Raw genomic sequence first — 15,496 nt, forward strand, 5'->3', positions numbered from 1 at the left:
ACAAAGACTTTCACTCCACCATGAAAGAGGGAACTTAAATGCAAGTTTCTATGGGAAAGGTCACAGCATAGCACTCCAAATCAATGACCTGGGGTGGGAAGGAAGGAGTGAGGGCAGGGATCTGTGGATCCTTAAAGGAGAAAGAACAAATGCCTAGAAGTGGGAGATGGAGACATCTAGGATGTGCTTGACTATTTTGCCCCGGGTTGGATCCTATTCCCACAGGGCCAACAGTGGAGGTTTCCTTCTTTTTCCTTCCCAGAGCAACAACAACCTCTGATGTGGTGGCCTGGGAGTCAGGACACCTTCTATCAACTAGCTGTGTCCTCCTGGGCAAGTCACTTCCCCTCTCTGGACCTCAGTTCCCATCTGCAAGATGAGGGGGTTGAACAATTCGATCTCAATGATCCTTTAGGTCTCAGCCATTCTAAAATTCTCTACTCCTAGAAGCTTCTGCAGAGTACTAAGTAGGGCTGGGCTAAAGGAGAACAGCTGAGGGGCGCCTGGCTGGCTCAGTCGGTGAAGTGTGTAACTCTTGATCTTGGAGTTGTGAGTTCGAGCCCCATGTTGGGAGTAGAGATTACTTAAAAAATAAAATCTTTGAAAAAAATATAATGTAAAGGAGAGCGTCTGGGTAGGAGACCCAGAGCATCCACAGAGGGTGGAATGGTGCAGCTTCCCCTATGGCCTGGGGGGGTGGGGGTCCCTGCTTGTCTTCCCATTAATCCTGCTCACCTGCAGCCAGCTGCATCCATGCGCAGATCTTGTAGACAGTGGCCGTGTTGCAGACGAAGAAGAGGCTAAAGCAGATGATGGAGCCAATGATGAGGAACATGGCCAAGGCCACAAAAAACATGGCAGTCTTGAAGGCTCTAGAGGGAATGGAGGAGAAGTCCAGCGGGCCACCCTTGCAGATGAGTTCAGAGGATAGCACGTTGCCCACACAGTAGGAGAAAAGGCCAAAGTAGCCTGCCTGGGGTGTGTTAACACTGTCACCAATCCAGTAGGGCTGGATGAAGAGGGCCATGACCAGTACAGAGAAGCAGATGGTGAGCGTGCCCCACATCACACCCACAGCCCTCGAGTTGCGCACATAGTTGGTATGGTAGATCTTGGCTGCCTCCTGGGCAGGCAGCAACTTCACCATGGTGAGGATGTAGGCCCTGGGCTGGGGTCCTGTGGGCTGTAAGCCAGATGCTTTGCAGACAGAGGCCTAGGAGTGGGTCACTCCTTAGCCAGGTTTGGGGAGGAGGCTGAGGTAAGGGTACAAGGTGAGGGTCCCTCCAAGGTAGAAGAAAGAGGATTAATAAATAAGACCAGTAACACAACCTTGGTTTCTTCAGGGGAAGCTTGTCCAGATGCCTTTGTCCGCTCTAGCCAGGCTGTCTCCGGTCTCCTGCCTCCTCTCCAGCCTGCCAGGGTCTCAGGCCTACTGGCGCCGCCCTCCCCCTCCCCCCGTTTCCAGCTTAGAGCTCCAGAGAGCTCCGCCTCTTCGCCGCGGCCCGGCCCCTCCTTCCTCCCTCCTTCGAGAGCGCTGTTTCAGCACCGCGGCCAGCGCCTCGGGACTCCGGTCCGAAGAGGGAGTGGAAACTGAGACCCCGCCCGGGGAGGTGCGGGGAGCGCCCGGCCCGCCCACCGCGCACTCCCGCCATAGGGAACTGAGACCCGTCTTCACCCTCCTGAGCGCGAGGCGGGGGGGACGACAAAAATTGGAAGGCTGGGCCTGCGACTGTCGCTGTCACATTCCTCCCGCTCAATACCTGCCTCAAAACCAAAACCTCCTCCTGAGCACTGTCGTCCCCCCACCTCCAGCCTCAGCCTCAGCCTCACCCCCACCCTCACTCCCACCCCCACCCCCACCCCCACCCACACCCACACCCCGTCCCCATCCAACCCCTCCCTGGCTCCTTAGTCGCCCTCTCAGAACTCCCAACCCCCTGGAGTCCAGCAAAACCTTTTCTGATTGTGTCTTCCGGTCACCGGCTTCTCGTCTCTGTGGTTTCTCTCATTCCACAATTACTAAGAGAGTATTATGTCCTAAGCCCTATGTTGGAGGATATCTTCCCTAAGCAAAACCACAGAGATAAAAATGACAGGGCCCCTGCCCTCAAAGACAGTGAGATATTTACATATATGTATATGTGTATTTGCAATGCAGACTGATAGTGTGATAACAAACAACTACAAAGTACCGCAAAGGAAGCTCCCAGACCTTACACATGTTTTTGTTCAATACAGTATCTTTCTCCTGTTTATATGTTTTTGTTGCATATTTCTTTCTTAACACTCTTTTTCAAAATATGTATTTCTCCTGACTGCATAGGTAGATACATGTTTGATGTAGAAAGGACAATTCAGGAAAGTTACATAAAAGAATATAAATCACTCAGGGCGCCTGGGTGGCTCAGTTGGTTAAGCGACTGCCCTCGGCTCAGGTCATGATCCTGGAGTCCCGGGATCGAGTCCCACATCAGTCTCCCTGCTCAGCAGGGAGTCTGCTTCTCCCTCTGACCCTCCTCCCTCTCATGCTCTCTGTCTCTCATTCTCTCTCTCGCAAATGAATAAAATCTTAAAAAAAAAAAAAAAAAGAATATAAATCACTCATAGCCCCAACATTGGGAGCTCAGGAGAGCCAAGATCATCTTAAAAACACAGACTTTGGCTTTAGACCGATCTGGATTGCGTTAGCCACTTACTACCTATGTGACCATCCATGGAGTTAACCTACCCAAGCCTCAGTCTCTTCATCTATAAAATGGGGAGGATAGTATCTATCACAGGGTCTCCTGGGTAGCTCAGTCGGTGGTTGAGTATCTGACTCTTGGTTTCAGCTCAGTCCTGAGATCAAGCCCCATGTGGAGCTCCACACTCAGTGGCGAGTCTGCTTGTCCCTCTCCCTCTACTCCTCTCCTTCCCTCAAATAAATAAAATCTTTTAAAAAATAGTATCTATCACATAAGGGTTAGGTAAAATAATATATGTATTGGCCTCAAGGCCTCACATATAAAAGTACTCAAAATGTTTATTTGGTGTATTTCCCTCTTTCTGTATATACTGCTTTACACAGTTGGACAATTTAGTATCCAATTTTTTTCACTTAGTATTACACCACTAATATTTTCTCATATTACTATTTTTTCAAAAACCTGATTTTAATGCTTGTATATTGATACAGAGTATGTAATCATTTAATCATTTAATTATTTAATCATTTCCCTTTTTTTAGGGTATTTTAGCCGTTTCTGGTTTTTCACTACTAAAAAACCCCAAAACCCTGTCTTCTTTTTTTTTTTTCCAAAACCCTGTCTTGAACATATCTGTGCCATTACCTACATTTCCTCTTTCTCTTAAATCTCTTTAGTTTTGTAACTAGTCTTCCCATCAGACTGGAGGGTCATTGAGGGCACGGGCTGTGTCTCCACCATCGGACTGGCAGCTTCCCTAGAGCAGGGACCGTGTCTTTCCCCACTCAGAGAAGGCCAGAGGCTGGGGCCATATTTGGCCTGCCCAGCACAAGTTTCCCTGCCTCTGAGAGCAGCCTCTCCTGCTTCCTGAGGCTCTGGTGAGACAGCCAATCACAGGGCTTGCAGATTCTAGAGACAAGGATGGGTGGGTGACCCAAACTAGGCCATCTGTCTCTCCCTGGAGAATCTGAATTGGTGGTTAGACTGACAAAAGGAAAACAGCTATTGCTTAGTCAGGTCTTGGCAACATCCTTTTTTTTTTTTTTTTTAAAGATTTTATTTATTTTTGACAGAGAGAGAGAGTGTACAAGCAGGGGAAGAAGCAGGCAGAGGGAGAGGGAGAAGCAGATACCCCACCAAACAGGGAGCCCGATGCGGGGCTCGATCCCAGGACCCTGGGATCATGACCTGAGCCGAAGGCAGACGCCCAACCGTCTGAGCCACCCAGGCGCCCCAATCTTGGCAACATCCTTAACAAACGATCCATGAGCTCCTATTGTGGGAGCTTCAGAGCCACCCCGATTCCCACTCCAAGACAGGTTACCCTGTTCCTTCCTCAGCTCTGTGACCCACCCAATATCCTTCTATTTCCTTCTCTTTTTATTTCATTAGCCAGGGTAGGTTTTGGCTGTTGGCATCAAAGAGCCCTAACTGATCCAAGTATTGGCACCAGAAAGAGGGCTTCAGGCCCAGGCTTTAGGCAAAAGTTTCTGAGATTCCTGTTTATGGTCAGTATTGAGAAAACAGCATCCCACAGCACACAGAGGAGAAATAGCTAATAAAATTATCAGTGCGAACACCAGAGATCATGTGTCCTCTGAGGGTCAAGTTCTGGGAGCTGAGTGGCTTTGGTCAAAACAGATTTGAAGGGAATAAAGAAGGGGCTCCTGGCTGGCTCAGTCCATAGAGCATGTGACTCTTGGTCAAGGGGTTGTGAGTTCAAGCCCCATGCTGGGTGTAGAGCCTACTAAAAATAAATAAATTAAATAAATAAATAAATAAATAAATAAATAAAATAAGGGGAATGAAGAAATTAGGAACACAGAGTGGGGTGGCTGCTTATAATGGCATTGAATAATATCAAGCAAGGTAAACTTAAATAATCTAGATTATTGATTCAAGAAATAAAATAAGGGGTGCCTGGCTGGCTCAGTTGGAGGAATCTGCAACTCTTGTTCTCAGGGTTGTGAGTTTGAGCCCCACGTTGGGTGTACAGATTACTTAAAAATAGAATCTTAAAAAAAAAAAAGAAAGTCAAGACCTTTATGTGCTATAGCTCAAAGAATCTTTTAAGGTCTGTTGCTACAAGGCATAGGACCATTAAAATAAGATTCAGGGGGTGTGAGAGTACAGAACTGCAAGGCATGAAATCCATCCTATGTTCCTCAGGAACTGGTCAAATCCTCACCTGGGCCCCCTGACCCTTGAACTAAAGGTTAATGTACTAGGAAGAACTAAGTGAAAGTCCTTGGCTCCCTCTTACTCCCCAAATAATAAATCAAAAACAGTTTTATGTCCCAGGAGAACTGTAGAAATGAGTCACTATCCGTGACTCAAAAGATGCAGGCAGAGGTGGGGGGGACTCCTATCTCTAGTGGGCATCTGTCACATTGTTTATTTTTGGTTTTGGCCCACCAGCATCTTAACCCCCTTCCTATGTGGGGGTGATACCCTGCTGTTTGAGTCCTGGGAGACAGTGGAGCCTCTTCTCCCACTCCAGAGAGAGTTCTGATGGTGTGCTGGCCAGATGGCAGTGGCCTGCTGGGGCATGACAGCCTCACGCAGGACAGCCCTGGGGACAGCGAGGAAGGGAAACCTTCCTGGAAGGTAGAACTTCTAGTGCTATAATTATCTACCCCCAAAGAACCATATCCTAATGCCCAGAACCTGTGAAATTTACCTTATTTAGAAAAAGGTTCTTTGCAGGTATAATTAAATTAAGGATTTTGAGATAACGAGGTCCTACTAGATTATCTAGGCTGGCCCTAATTCCAATGACAAGTGTCCTTCTAAGAGACACACAGAGGTGACATAGCCATTGAGGTAGAGACTAGAATGATGTGGTTTCAGCCAAGGAAACTGGCAACCACCAGAAGCTAGAAGAGGCATGGAACGGACTCTCCCCTAGAGCTTCTGTAAAAAGCACAGCCCTGCTGACACCTTGATTTCAACTTTTGGCCTCCAGAATTGTAAGAGAACAAATTTCTGTTGTTTCAATCCACCAAGTGTGTAGCCATTTGTTATGGCAGTTTCAGAGAGTATACCACCTCTCCTGTAAGGAGAGAGACTCAGCGGGGAGTCTGCTTGAAGAGTCTCTGCCTCTGCGCCTCCCCCAACTCTCTCTCTCTTTCTCTCTCAAATAAAGAAATAAATCTTTAAAAAAATTTTTTAAAAGTCAAAACCAAAAAAGACAAAAAACAAAAAACAAAAAATCAGCAAAGCCAAGTGCTGGTGAGGATGTGGAAAGCAATTAGAACATTTTTACTTTGCTGGCAGGAATGCATATTGGTTCAGCCCCTTTGGAAAACAGTCTGACATATTTTGGAAATTAAAAAAACATTTGCCATGAGACTCAGCCATCTCACTCCTATTTGTCCCAGAGAAATGAAAACTTGCACACACACAGAAACCTACACATGAGTATTTACAACGGCTTTATTTTCTCTCTCTTTTTAAAGATTTATTCTATTTATTAGAGAGAGAAAGCGAGCATGAGGGGGAGGGGCAGAGGGAGAGAGAGAATCCCAAGCAGACTCCCTGCTGAGCGTGGAACCCTATGCAACACTTGATCCCACGACCCCGAGATCATGACCTGAGCCAAAATCAAGAGTCCAGTGCTCAACCGGATGAGCCACCCAGGTGCCCCTTTTTTGTTTTGTTTTTTTAAGTAGGCTCCACACCCAGTGTGGAGCCCAACACAGAGCTTGAACTCAAGACCCTGAGATCAAGACCTGAGCTGAGATCAAAAGTCAGATGCTTAAACCACTGAGCCATCCAGGCGCCCCTATGTATAACAGCTTTATTAATAATTGCCCAAAACTTTTCAGAAATAATCCAACTGTCCTTCAGCCTGGGAATGGATAAATGCACTGTGGTTCCATTCACACAACAGACTACTAGTCAGCAATATAAATGAACTCCCTAAACCTGCCACAGCATGCGTGAATCTCAAATGCGTTATGCTAGGAAGCCATGCCAAAAAAAAAAAAAAAAAATTTAAGTACATACTGTGTGATTTCATCTCTATTACATTATGGAAAAGGCAAAACTATAGAAAATAAAGCATATTTGCCTTTGCCAGCATGGCTCTGGCAGTCCAAGGAAATTTTTTAGGACAATGGAAGTGTTCTGTATCTTGGTTGTGGTGGTGGTGGTGACATGATGTATGCATTTGTCAAAACTCATAGAACTGTACACTGTAAAGGGTGAATTTTTCTGCGTTGATAATAATGTAATATTTTAAAAGAGATTACTACTTATGGTAGGGTGCTGAATCCTGACAAACCAGTGGGGGAGAGAGTGCTAATACACAGAGGGAGCAGAAGGAGTGCACGTAGAGCTCAGGAAATGCCTGGGCTGCCTCCTGTTACTGTCACATGCAGTTGTAAAAATTAATGGAAGTAAAGAACAAATTAATAAAGACTTCAGTAACCCAATACAGGGGCAGGCCCATCAAGACCCAGATATCTCAGGAATAGAAGGTCAGGGCCACCGTACAGCCCAAAGAACTCTAATCAGCAGAGATCCTGACCAAGAGCAAAAGGAACATGGGATCTGGGGCTCCTGACTGTCTCAGTAAGTTCCAGCCCCACCTTGGATTACTTGGATTACTCAGCCCCACCTTGGATTACTTGGATTACTCAGCCATCAAAAAGAATGAAATCTTGCCATTTGCAATGACATGGATGGAGCTAGAGTGTATTACGCTAAGCAAAATAAGTCAGTCAATGAAAGACAAATATCATATGATCTCAATCATGTGGAATTTAAGAAACAAAACAGATGAACATAGGGGAAGGGGTGGGGGGGGAGGGAGAGAGGGAAATAAACCATAAGAGACTTTTTTTTTAAGATTTTATTAATTTATATATTTGCGAGAGAGGGGTGGGGAGAAGCAGACTCTCTGCTGAGCAGGGAGCCCGATGTGGGGTTTGATCCCAGAACTCTGGGATCATGACCTGAGCAGAAGGCAGACGCTTAACCGACTGAGCCACCCAGGCGCTCCCATAAGACTTTTTTTTTAAGATTTTATTTATTTATTTGAGAGAAAGAGCCAGAGAGCACAAGCAGGGGGAGCAGCAGAGGGAGAGGGAGAAGCAGACTCCCCACTGAGCAGGGAGCCCAACTCAGGGCTCGATCCCAGGACCCCAGGATCACAACCCGAGCTGAAGGCAGCCCCTTAAGCGACTGAGCCACCCAGGCACCCCAAGAGACTTTTAACGATAGAGAACAAACTGAGGGTTGATGGAGGGAGGTGGCTGGGGGGTGGGCTAGATGGGTGATGGGTATTAAGGAGGGCACTTTTTGTGATGAGCACTGGGTGTTGTACATAAGTGATGAATCACTGAATTCTATTCCAGAAACCAATATTGCACTGTATGTTAACTGAGTAAAATTTAAATTAAATTAAATAAAAAATAAAATCTTAAAAAAAAGGAACATGGACTGGGGGATAGAGGATGAAAATCATGAGTATTATTTACAGCCACGTGGCGTCTGCAAAAAGGACTCTACTATCTACCCAGATTTTCTTCCTTGCTGTGTCACGTATATTTTTATATCTCTTACCAACAATCTTTTCTTTCTTCTTTGACGGTCACAAACTTTACAATTTAGTCCCGAAATTTCAAAATATCGAGATGTGATCATGACCAAACTAAAAGAGGGGTGACATCACACAGACATGCAGGACATAACGCTGGGGCAGTGGCTGGTGAGACCCCGGGGCCACCTCCCTAGCCACCTCCTAGGTCGGACACAGGAGAGTTGCAACGTTTGAAGGGAGCACTGGCAAGGGGTGGGGGTTATAAATATGGAAGAAAAAAAAAAGGAGTTCACATGGTTGTTGGCCAGACAAAGGGAGGGACTGTACTAAGAGAACAGATCACAAACTCAGCAGGACCAGAAAGATGAGATGGAACCAGAGATATGCTCATAGCAGCCACTGAGGGCCCAGATCATAGAGCCCCCTGCCTCTGCTTCCTTGAAGCCACCTAAGTTCCCTCTATTCTCCATCCCACCTTGGTCAGGAGAGAGGGATGGTGAGAGGAACCCTAGAGGCTGAGTATGGAATTAAAGAGATTGCCAACCTGACAGTCACTGCATGCCTCACTTCCTACCCTCACCTAAACATGATGGAGATTGGATAGCCAGAGAAAATTTGGAAGTCACAATTGTCACACACCCCAGTTGTAACTTGAATCTACTTCTTGGGATTATCTGTGGGCTAGGCAGCCACCAGTGGGATGGAGGGGGTATCTATTGTTCTGATTTGTCCAGAATCCTTCCCCTCTCTTTGGTAACAAAAACCCACTCTCTGTTTGGAGGATTGTCCCTCCCCATTTCATGAGGACCAGGTGGGGCTGTCCACCTTAGGGCTCTCCCCAGTGCAGATCATGCGTAGGGGGTTGGAGGACACAAGCTAAGTCTCTCAATGGGGAATTTGAATCTTGAGTGGATTGCACATCTGCTCCCTGCTCTGACCCCAGAGTTGTCGCACATCTGACCTTGATCCAGAGCTCTGAGCCCCTTCACAGAATTGAGTTGTCTGTGCTTGTGGCTTAAGCAAAGGGGATGTGTTACAGGAATACAGGGGAGTTTCAGGCCCCACAGGGGCAGGGATGCAGCCAGCCATGGAAATCCATCAGAAGTCAAGGTATGGCTGCCACCGCTTCTTCCTGAATGGCTGATCCATTCATCCACTCCTCTGCAGACCAGCTTTCTCCATTTCTTCATCAGCACATCAGAAAACTGCCTTCCTGGGCTTCACTAGTTTCATGTTCCAGATCAGCTTGAAGGCGAGCTATTGGATGCAAGTCTACATCCCAGGAGAGGCGCTTGGGTCAGGTGTCCATCCCTTGTACGGTCCACTATGGTGGAGAGCAAAGACGGGCTCATTTATTAGCATGGCTGCTAGAGACCCATCCTTGTGTGTCTGGGGAGATCTTGGAGAACGTAGAGCAGGTGACACCCAAGAGAAATTGGCCACATTTTTAGGTCTACAGCCACTGTGCCCCAACCCCACTCATCAGGAGGCATGACACCACCTCAACCCTCACCATCCACGTGGTAGGACTTGACCAGGGGGAATTCTCCTTTTTAAAAACATTGAGGTGTGGTATCTACATTACATACAGTAAAATACTCAAATCTTAAGTGAATCACTAGATGGATTTTTACATATGTGTTACCAACAACCCAAATCAAGATTTACAACAGTTCTAACATTCCAGAAGTCTTCCTCCTGCCCCCTCCCTGTCAACTGCCCTCCCCAGGGGTAGACCTGCAGACTCTCATCACCGAAGGATAGTTTTGCTTTTTTTTTTTTTTTTTTAGATTTTATTTATTTATGTGACAGAGAGAAGCAGACTCCCCATTGAGCAGGGAGCCCAATGCAGGACTGGAGCCCGATGCAGAACTCATGATCCCAGCTGGGATCATGACCTGAGTAGACGCTTAACCAACTGAGCCACCCAGGCACCCAGTTTTGCCTTTTCTTGAACCACATGTAAATGTAATACACAGTCTGTATGTTTTGTCTATGGCTTTCCTCACTCAACATTATGCCTCTGAAGTTAATCCATTGCATGTGGGGTTCCTTTCTGAAGGGGACAAACCCAAAGCACAACACTCTTTAGATTGGGAAAGGGGTGGTTAAACCTTCTTAGGTTTTGGTACAAAAAGCATCTAATTGGAGCACCTGGGTGGCTCCATCAGTTAAGTGTCCAACTCTTGATCTCAGCTCAGGTTTTGATCTCAGGGTCGTAAGTTCGGGGCCTGCGTGGCGCTCCACACTGGGCGCGGAGGCTCCTTAAAAAAAATCTAATTTTTGCTTATGTTTTGGAAGCACTAACATTGGTCAAAGTTCTCTTTGCTATACTCTTCCTTTAAAAGGGAAAAACCCACTCTTTCTCCTCTGGGAAGCTGACTGTGACCAGTTGGGGACAGGACTGATGCATTTTTCACAGCTCCCTTCACAGACGGAAATAGCTCCTCCAGTTCCTTCCCCAGCCTCCCGGCCTTGAACCTGTGAGAAGGAAAGCGTAATTACCCTCCCTGTGGCTCAGCTCACAGGGGTATTGGGGGGGGGTAGCGAAGAAGGGGCCAGAATGAGCTCATGGGGGAGAAGTGGTTTTAAACACTGAGATCCACAATATAAGAGAGAACAGTGTTTCTTTAATCAGTGGTATTTCTGTGTCTAGAATTGATGAGTTTCTCCCATTTTGAGGGTCTCCTGGCTGGTTCCTCGAGCTGCTCCCCTATATTCCACCCTCTCGTGGTGTAAGGGGGACGGGAGGGGGCTGGTATTACATGGGCGGAGCACCTACTACCCGCCAGGCACTCCCACATACATTGTTCAATCCTGACCTTACAGAGAAGGAGCCATCATCTTCCTTGGGTAGATGAGGTAACGGAGGCTCAGACTGCTTACAAATTAAAATGACTTGCCCAGGGCCACATAGCTTGTGAGTACTGAGTTTGGGAGCCAAGTCTGTCTGGATCAAAGCTTTGCTCTCAGCAACCCAATCTGGGGCCTGCGCAGTGGAGCGGTCTTCCACGCCCTGGGATGGGGCGGCGGGGGGAGCTCCTTGGCCACAATGACCAGTCCTCCAGGGAAAGCCGCTCTGGTCCCACACCTGAGCACACTCTGGCAGCTGCGCCCTTCCCAGCCTCCAGCCCGGGGCCACCTGAAGCTCACCAGACCTCCTCGTTCTCAGCCAGGACTGACTACTGTTCGTGCTCACATGTGGCCTTGGGTAGTGGACGGGGTGAGTGGAAGCCTTCACTGAAGGGGTGAGTCTTTAATTCTGGGATTGCAGATATTAAGGGAAGTGCAAAGGAAACAGGAAAGAATCGTTTGAGGAAGACTGTTCTAAGGGCCCCTGAGATCACTCATGGAGGCAGCCCCCTGGTTGAGGGCAGGAGGGAAGTACACCCAGAGTGAGATATATGTGTGTTAAGATATATCCAACATATTCATTCCCTCAGCCTCCCCCCTCCAACTCTTGAAATGATTCCCAGTTGACATAAGGAGAGACTGAGACTCAGAACAGATAGCTTGCCCAGCTTATAACTTATACAAGTAAAAGTGTTCCAGAGTCCACACACAACCACGATGCAGTATCACCCCCCACACACACACACAAAAGGTGCCAGGTGCTGCCCAGTCTCTTTATCACAGACACTCCCCCCAGGTGACTGGCCACAGCTGGGCCTCTGCTCACGTCAAGCCCTGTGGGATGGGGAAGGAGGGTCACATGTGGACAGGGCCCCTTTTATAGCCCCACCACCCTAGCTGGCTGTCTTCTGCCACCTGACCTGCCAGTGGCTCCCTTATCCAGCTGTGCCGTTCATCATGGAGAAGGTCCTTGCCCTGCTGCTCGTTGCCCTCGCCGTGGTCTACGCAGTTCCTGACCCTCGGGGGATCATTATCAACCTGGTAAGACGGACGTCAGGGGAGGAGTCATCTGAAGATCCAGGTGGGGATTTTTGAAACTTAGATCTTCACCTCTAATGTCTCCACCTGGGGCTGCCCGGAGGCTGAGAGGTGAGCATCTCTCCCGTTACTGCCCGTGTCTGCCCTGTGCCTCTTCCCTGCCCCCGGAGGTCCTCAGACAAGGCTGATCAGCCGGGAGTATGCGCAGAGCAGTGGTTTGACCTGGCTGAGGGAGGCTTCTAAAAATCCAGAGCCCTAGGCTCCTGCCCTGGAAACCTGGCTCCAGCAGTTTAAAAAGTTCCCCCAGTGATTCTGGCTTCTGACCTCGAGTGACACACAGACACAGCTCTAAATGCCTCAGGAACATTTACTCACTTGGTTCTCGTACCAACCACGTGAGACAGGTACCGTTAGCATCTAACCCGTATTCCGATGGAAAGCAGTTGTAGAGAAAGGTGAAGCCACCTGCCTGCCTGAGGTCACGCGGCTGGAAAGCATTGAGCGGGGATCGGAGCCCGGACTGGTGGCCCCAGAGCCGCGCTCTCCCACTGCCCCATGCCGCCTCTCTACCCAAAGGTTCTTAACTCAGGGCCTTGCAGGGCTCAGAGGGGCCAGGATCCGCCTGAGGTTCTAGGTACAAGTCTTCCAGGGAGGGAGGGAGTTTTCCAGGGAGATGGTGTCCACCTTCACAGGCTCCTCGGTGGACTGCGGCACCCAGAGACGTCTGGAGACCCTGTTCTGGGTCACCTGGGCACATTCCCAGGGACCACTGAGGCAGAGGGTGGGGCAGTGACTTGCCCGGGTCACCCCGGGAGTTGGTAGTGCGGCGGGTACTAGAACCGGTGTCCCGTCTCGCAGCCACGCCGCTCCCCGCGTCTCCCACGAGGGCGGGGGGCGGTGGGGGGAGGCAGACGGGCCGCCGGCCCCACGGGCTGGGTTCCCCTACACACGCCCGCGCCAGGGGACGCACTGTCAGCGGGAGACGGTGGCGGCGTGGGGGGGGGGGGGGGGGGAGCAGGGACCACGGGGAGGGGCCCCGGGCTAACCGGCTGCCGCGGCAGGAAAACGGCGAGCTCTGCCTGAACAGCGCCCAGTGTAAGAGCAAGTGCTGCCGCCACGACGCGTTGCTGAGCCTGGCCCGCTGCGAGCCCAAGGCCAGCGAGAACAGCGAGTGCTCTCCGAAGGTGGGTGCCGGCGGGAAGAGGGGCAGCTCGCAGGAGGAGGGCCCTCCGGCTTCGGGGGAGCATCAGGGAGGGAGGAGGGTCAGCCTGGACGCTGAACGCTGAGACTGAGACAGGGAGATTAACAGGCTGCACTTCCCCAGCCTCTCGTCTCTTTTGAGCCTCCCAACTGGCCAGTGAGATGGGTGCGGTCGGGGATTTGTCACCCCCATTGCGCGGATGGGTAAATAGAGGCTCTCCAGAGAGCTCTAGTTAGTAAGCGCAGATGAGGCTCAGAGTGGGAACCAGAACCTGGGTCCTCCAGGCCCACAGCGCCCCCTCGCGTGGGAGTCGGGAGGAGACAGACTGAAAAGAGAGACTGGCCTGGGGCTCTCTGGGTCGGGCCCGGGGGCAGGCTGTGCCCAAAGTGGCCCCCCACAGCCTGTGACTCCACTGGCTCTGTGTCTTTGCAGACGCTCTATGGGGTTTACAAAAAGTGTCCCTGTGAGCGGGGTCTGACCTGCGAGGGTGATAAGACCATCGTGGGCTCCATCACCAATACCAACTTCGGCATCTGCAACGATGCTGGACGCTCCAGGGAGTAAAACCCTGAAGGACGCTCCTCCTCCACCACCTCTCCCTGGCTGCCCGCCCCCCTTGACCAGCACCTGCCTTTTCTGATGGGATTCTCTGCAATTAAAGCTCTTCCTGCAACCTTCCCCCGGCTCCTGAATATTCTTGCTGAGTCAGTGTCTTCCTTGATGTCACATCAAGCCTTTGCCTCATCAAGGCAGTTGTCAAATAGGTCAGAGGAAGGACGGATGGGTCTGGGACCAGGTGGAATGAGACTGGGTAGCCTGGAGACAAGGTTGTGAAGCAGCCATGCTGGGAATCTCTCCATCTGGGGACCAATCACACCTTCCTGGGATGCCCTTCTTGGCCCTCAAATTCTCAGACAGGAGCATGTGCAGGCACACACATGCACACACTTCTAGTGGGGAGTTAGAACGGTCCATATTCCTGCCCTGCATCAAAACTTCCCAGTCCTTGTCCTGGGCTCATACCTTCGTTCTGGGCCCAATTCCCAGATGTGCCCCCCTAGCTGACACAACCCATGTGTTAAGGGCTCAGACCACTAACAATTGCTTCGGGCTGACTCTGTGCTAGCAAATTCTCACAATGATCCAGGAGGGAGAATTTATTTTCTTTATAGATGAACTATTGTTCAGAGAGGTTCAGTGACTTGCTCAATGTCACATAATTAGAAAAAGTTGGCTCTACACCCATCTAACTCCACCCCCCTACCCTTTCTACAATTCCTCGTTCTTTCCCAACTACTCAGACAAATGGGTGGAATTGTAGGGAATTTGGTTTTGGTTTAATACAAAAATGTTATACCCCCTGGAGCCACCAAACCTGGGTTGCCTTAGGCAGTACTGAGGTCCCCGTCACCGAGATATGCAAGTGGGGGTTCACTGACCCTCAGTGGGGATGCAGGAGAGAAGATTCACACAAAGAAGGAAGAGAGTGAACTAATTAAAACTGAGATGCTCTCCCAGCCCCAGGATTTTGTAGTTTGTGATCAATGAAGCCTCAGAGTAACCATTAGGTTTCTGAGTTAGGACTGGATTTACCTGAAAGGAACAAAAAATCCATGTCATTATGGCTTAAACGACTAGGGACACACATCTCTCACAAACCCAGAAGTCTGGAGATGGGAAGTGCTGGCGTCTGTTTGGATGCTGGCTGCCCTGCAGTTCTGGAACCTCCTCCCAACTGGCAGATGCCTTCACAGCAGCTCCTAACGTCATGTTCTCTCACCATATTCTAAGTTAGGAAGCATGGAGTAGAGGGTGGGTGCATAGGGGGGGTGAGGACAGAGTGTTTCTCCTAGCATGCCTTATCTCACCCGAAAGCCTCCAGGCTGACTTCTCCTTATCGCAATGGCTCCAACTGGGTCACATGACCAGCTCTGGCCACAAGGGAGGCTGGGAAAGCAAGTGCTGGGCATAAGGAATGGGATCGCCATGGATTGAGCCCTGTGTCAGCCTCCGAGCTGGGCATGGAGCCTGCTTAAGATTCTCTCCCCTCTCCCTCTGCCCCTCCCCCCCCCCCCCCACACCCCCACTCCCGCATGCTCACTCTCTCTCTCTCTAAAAAAAATGTCCCATAGGTTGTAGCCTTGCCATTGACATGTCCCACCTTAATATCCTAAT

At 49.6% G+C, this 15,496-nt stretch overlaps 2 protein-coding genes across 2 annotated transcripts in view; one reads left to right on the forward strand and one right to left on the reverse strand.

Annotated features, from left to right (window-relative positions):
- Nucleotides 1–15,496, reverse strand: part of LHFPL5 (LHFPL tetraspan subfamily member 5) — a 33,943-nt gene that overhangs the window by 12,961 nt on the left and 5,486 nt on the right. The window contains exon 2 of the mRNA XM_032409947.1: nt 736–1,281. Within this exon, the coding sequence (XP_032265838.1) occupies nt 736–1,147 (412 nt within the window). The 5' untranslated portion in view covers nt 1,148–1,281. The remainder of the gene's footprint in view (nt 1–735; nt 1,282–15,496) is intronic.
- LOC116635661 (colipase-like) lies at nt 10,905–13,998 on the forward strand. The gene is made up of 3 exons (XM_032409948.1): nt 10,905–12,123; nt 13,182–13,304; nt 13,754–13,998. Exons 1-3 carry the CDS (start codon nt 12,040–12,042, stop codon nt 13,883–13,885), a joined length of 339 nt encoding a protein of 112 aa, XP_032265839.1. The 5' UTR covers nt 10,905–12,039; the 3' UTR covers nt 13,886–13,998.

The sequence above is a fragment of the Phoca vitulina genome, unplaced genomic scaffold (assembly GCF_004348235.1).
Source record: "Phoca vitulina isolate PV1807 unplaced genomic scaffold, GSC_HSeal_1.0 scaffold11, whole genome shotgun sequence".
Lineage (NCBI taxonomy): Eukaryota > Metazoa > Chordata > Mammalia > Carnivora > Phocidae > Phoca > Phoca vitulina.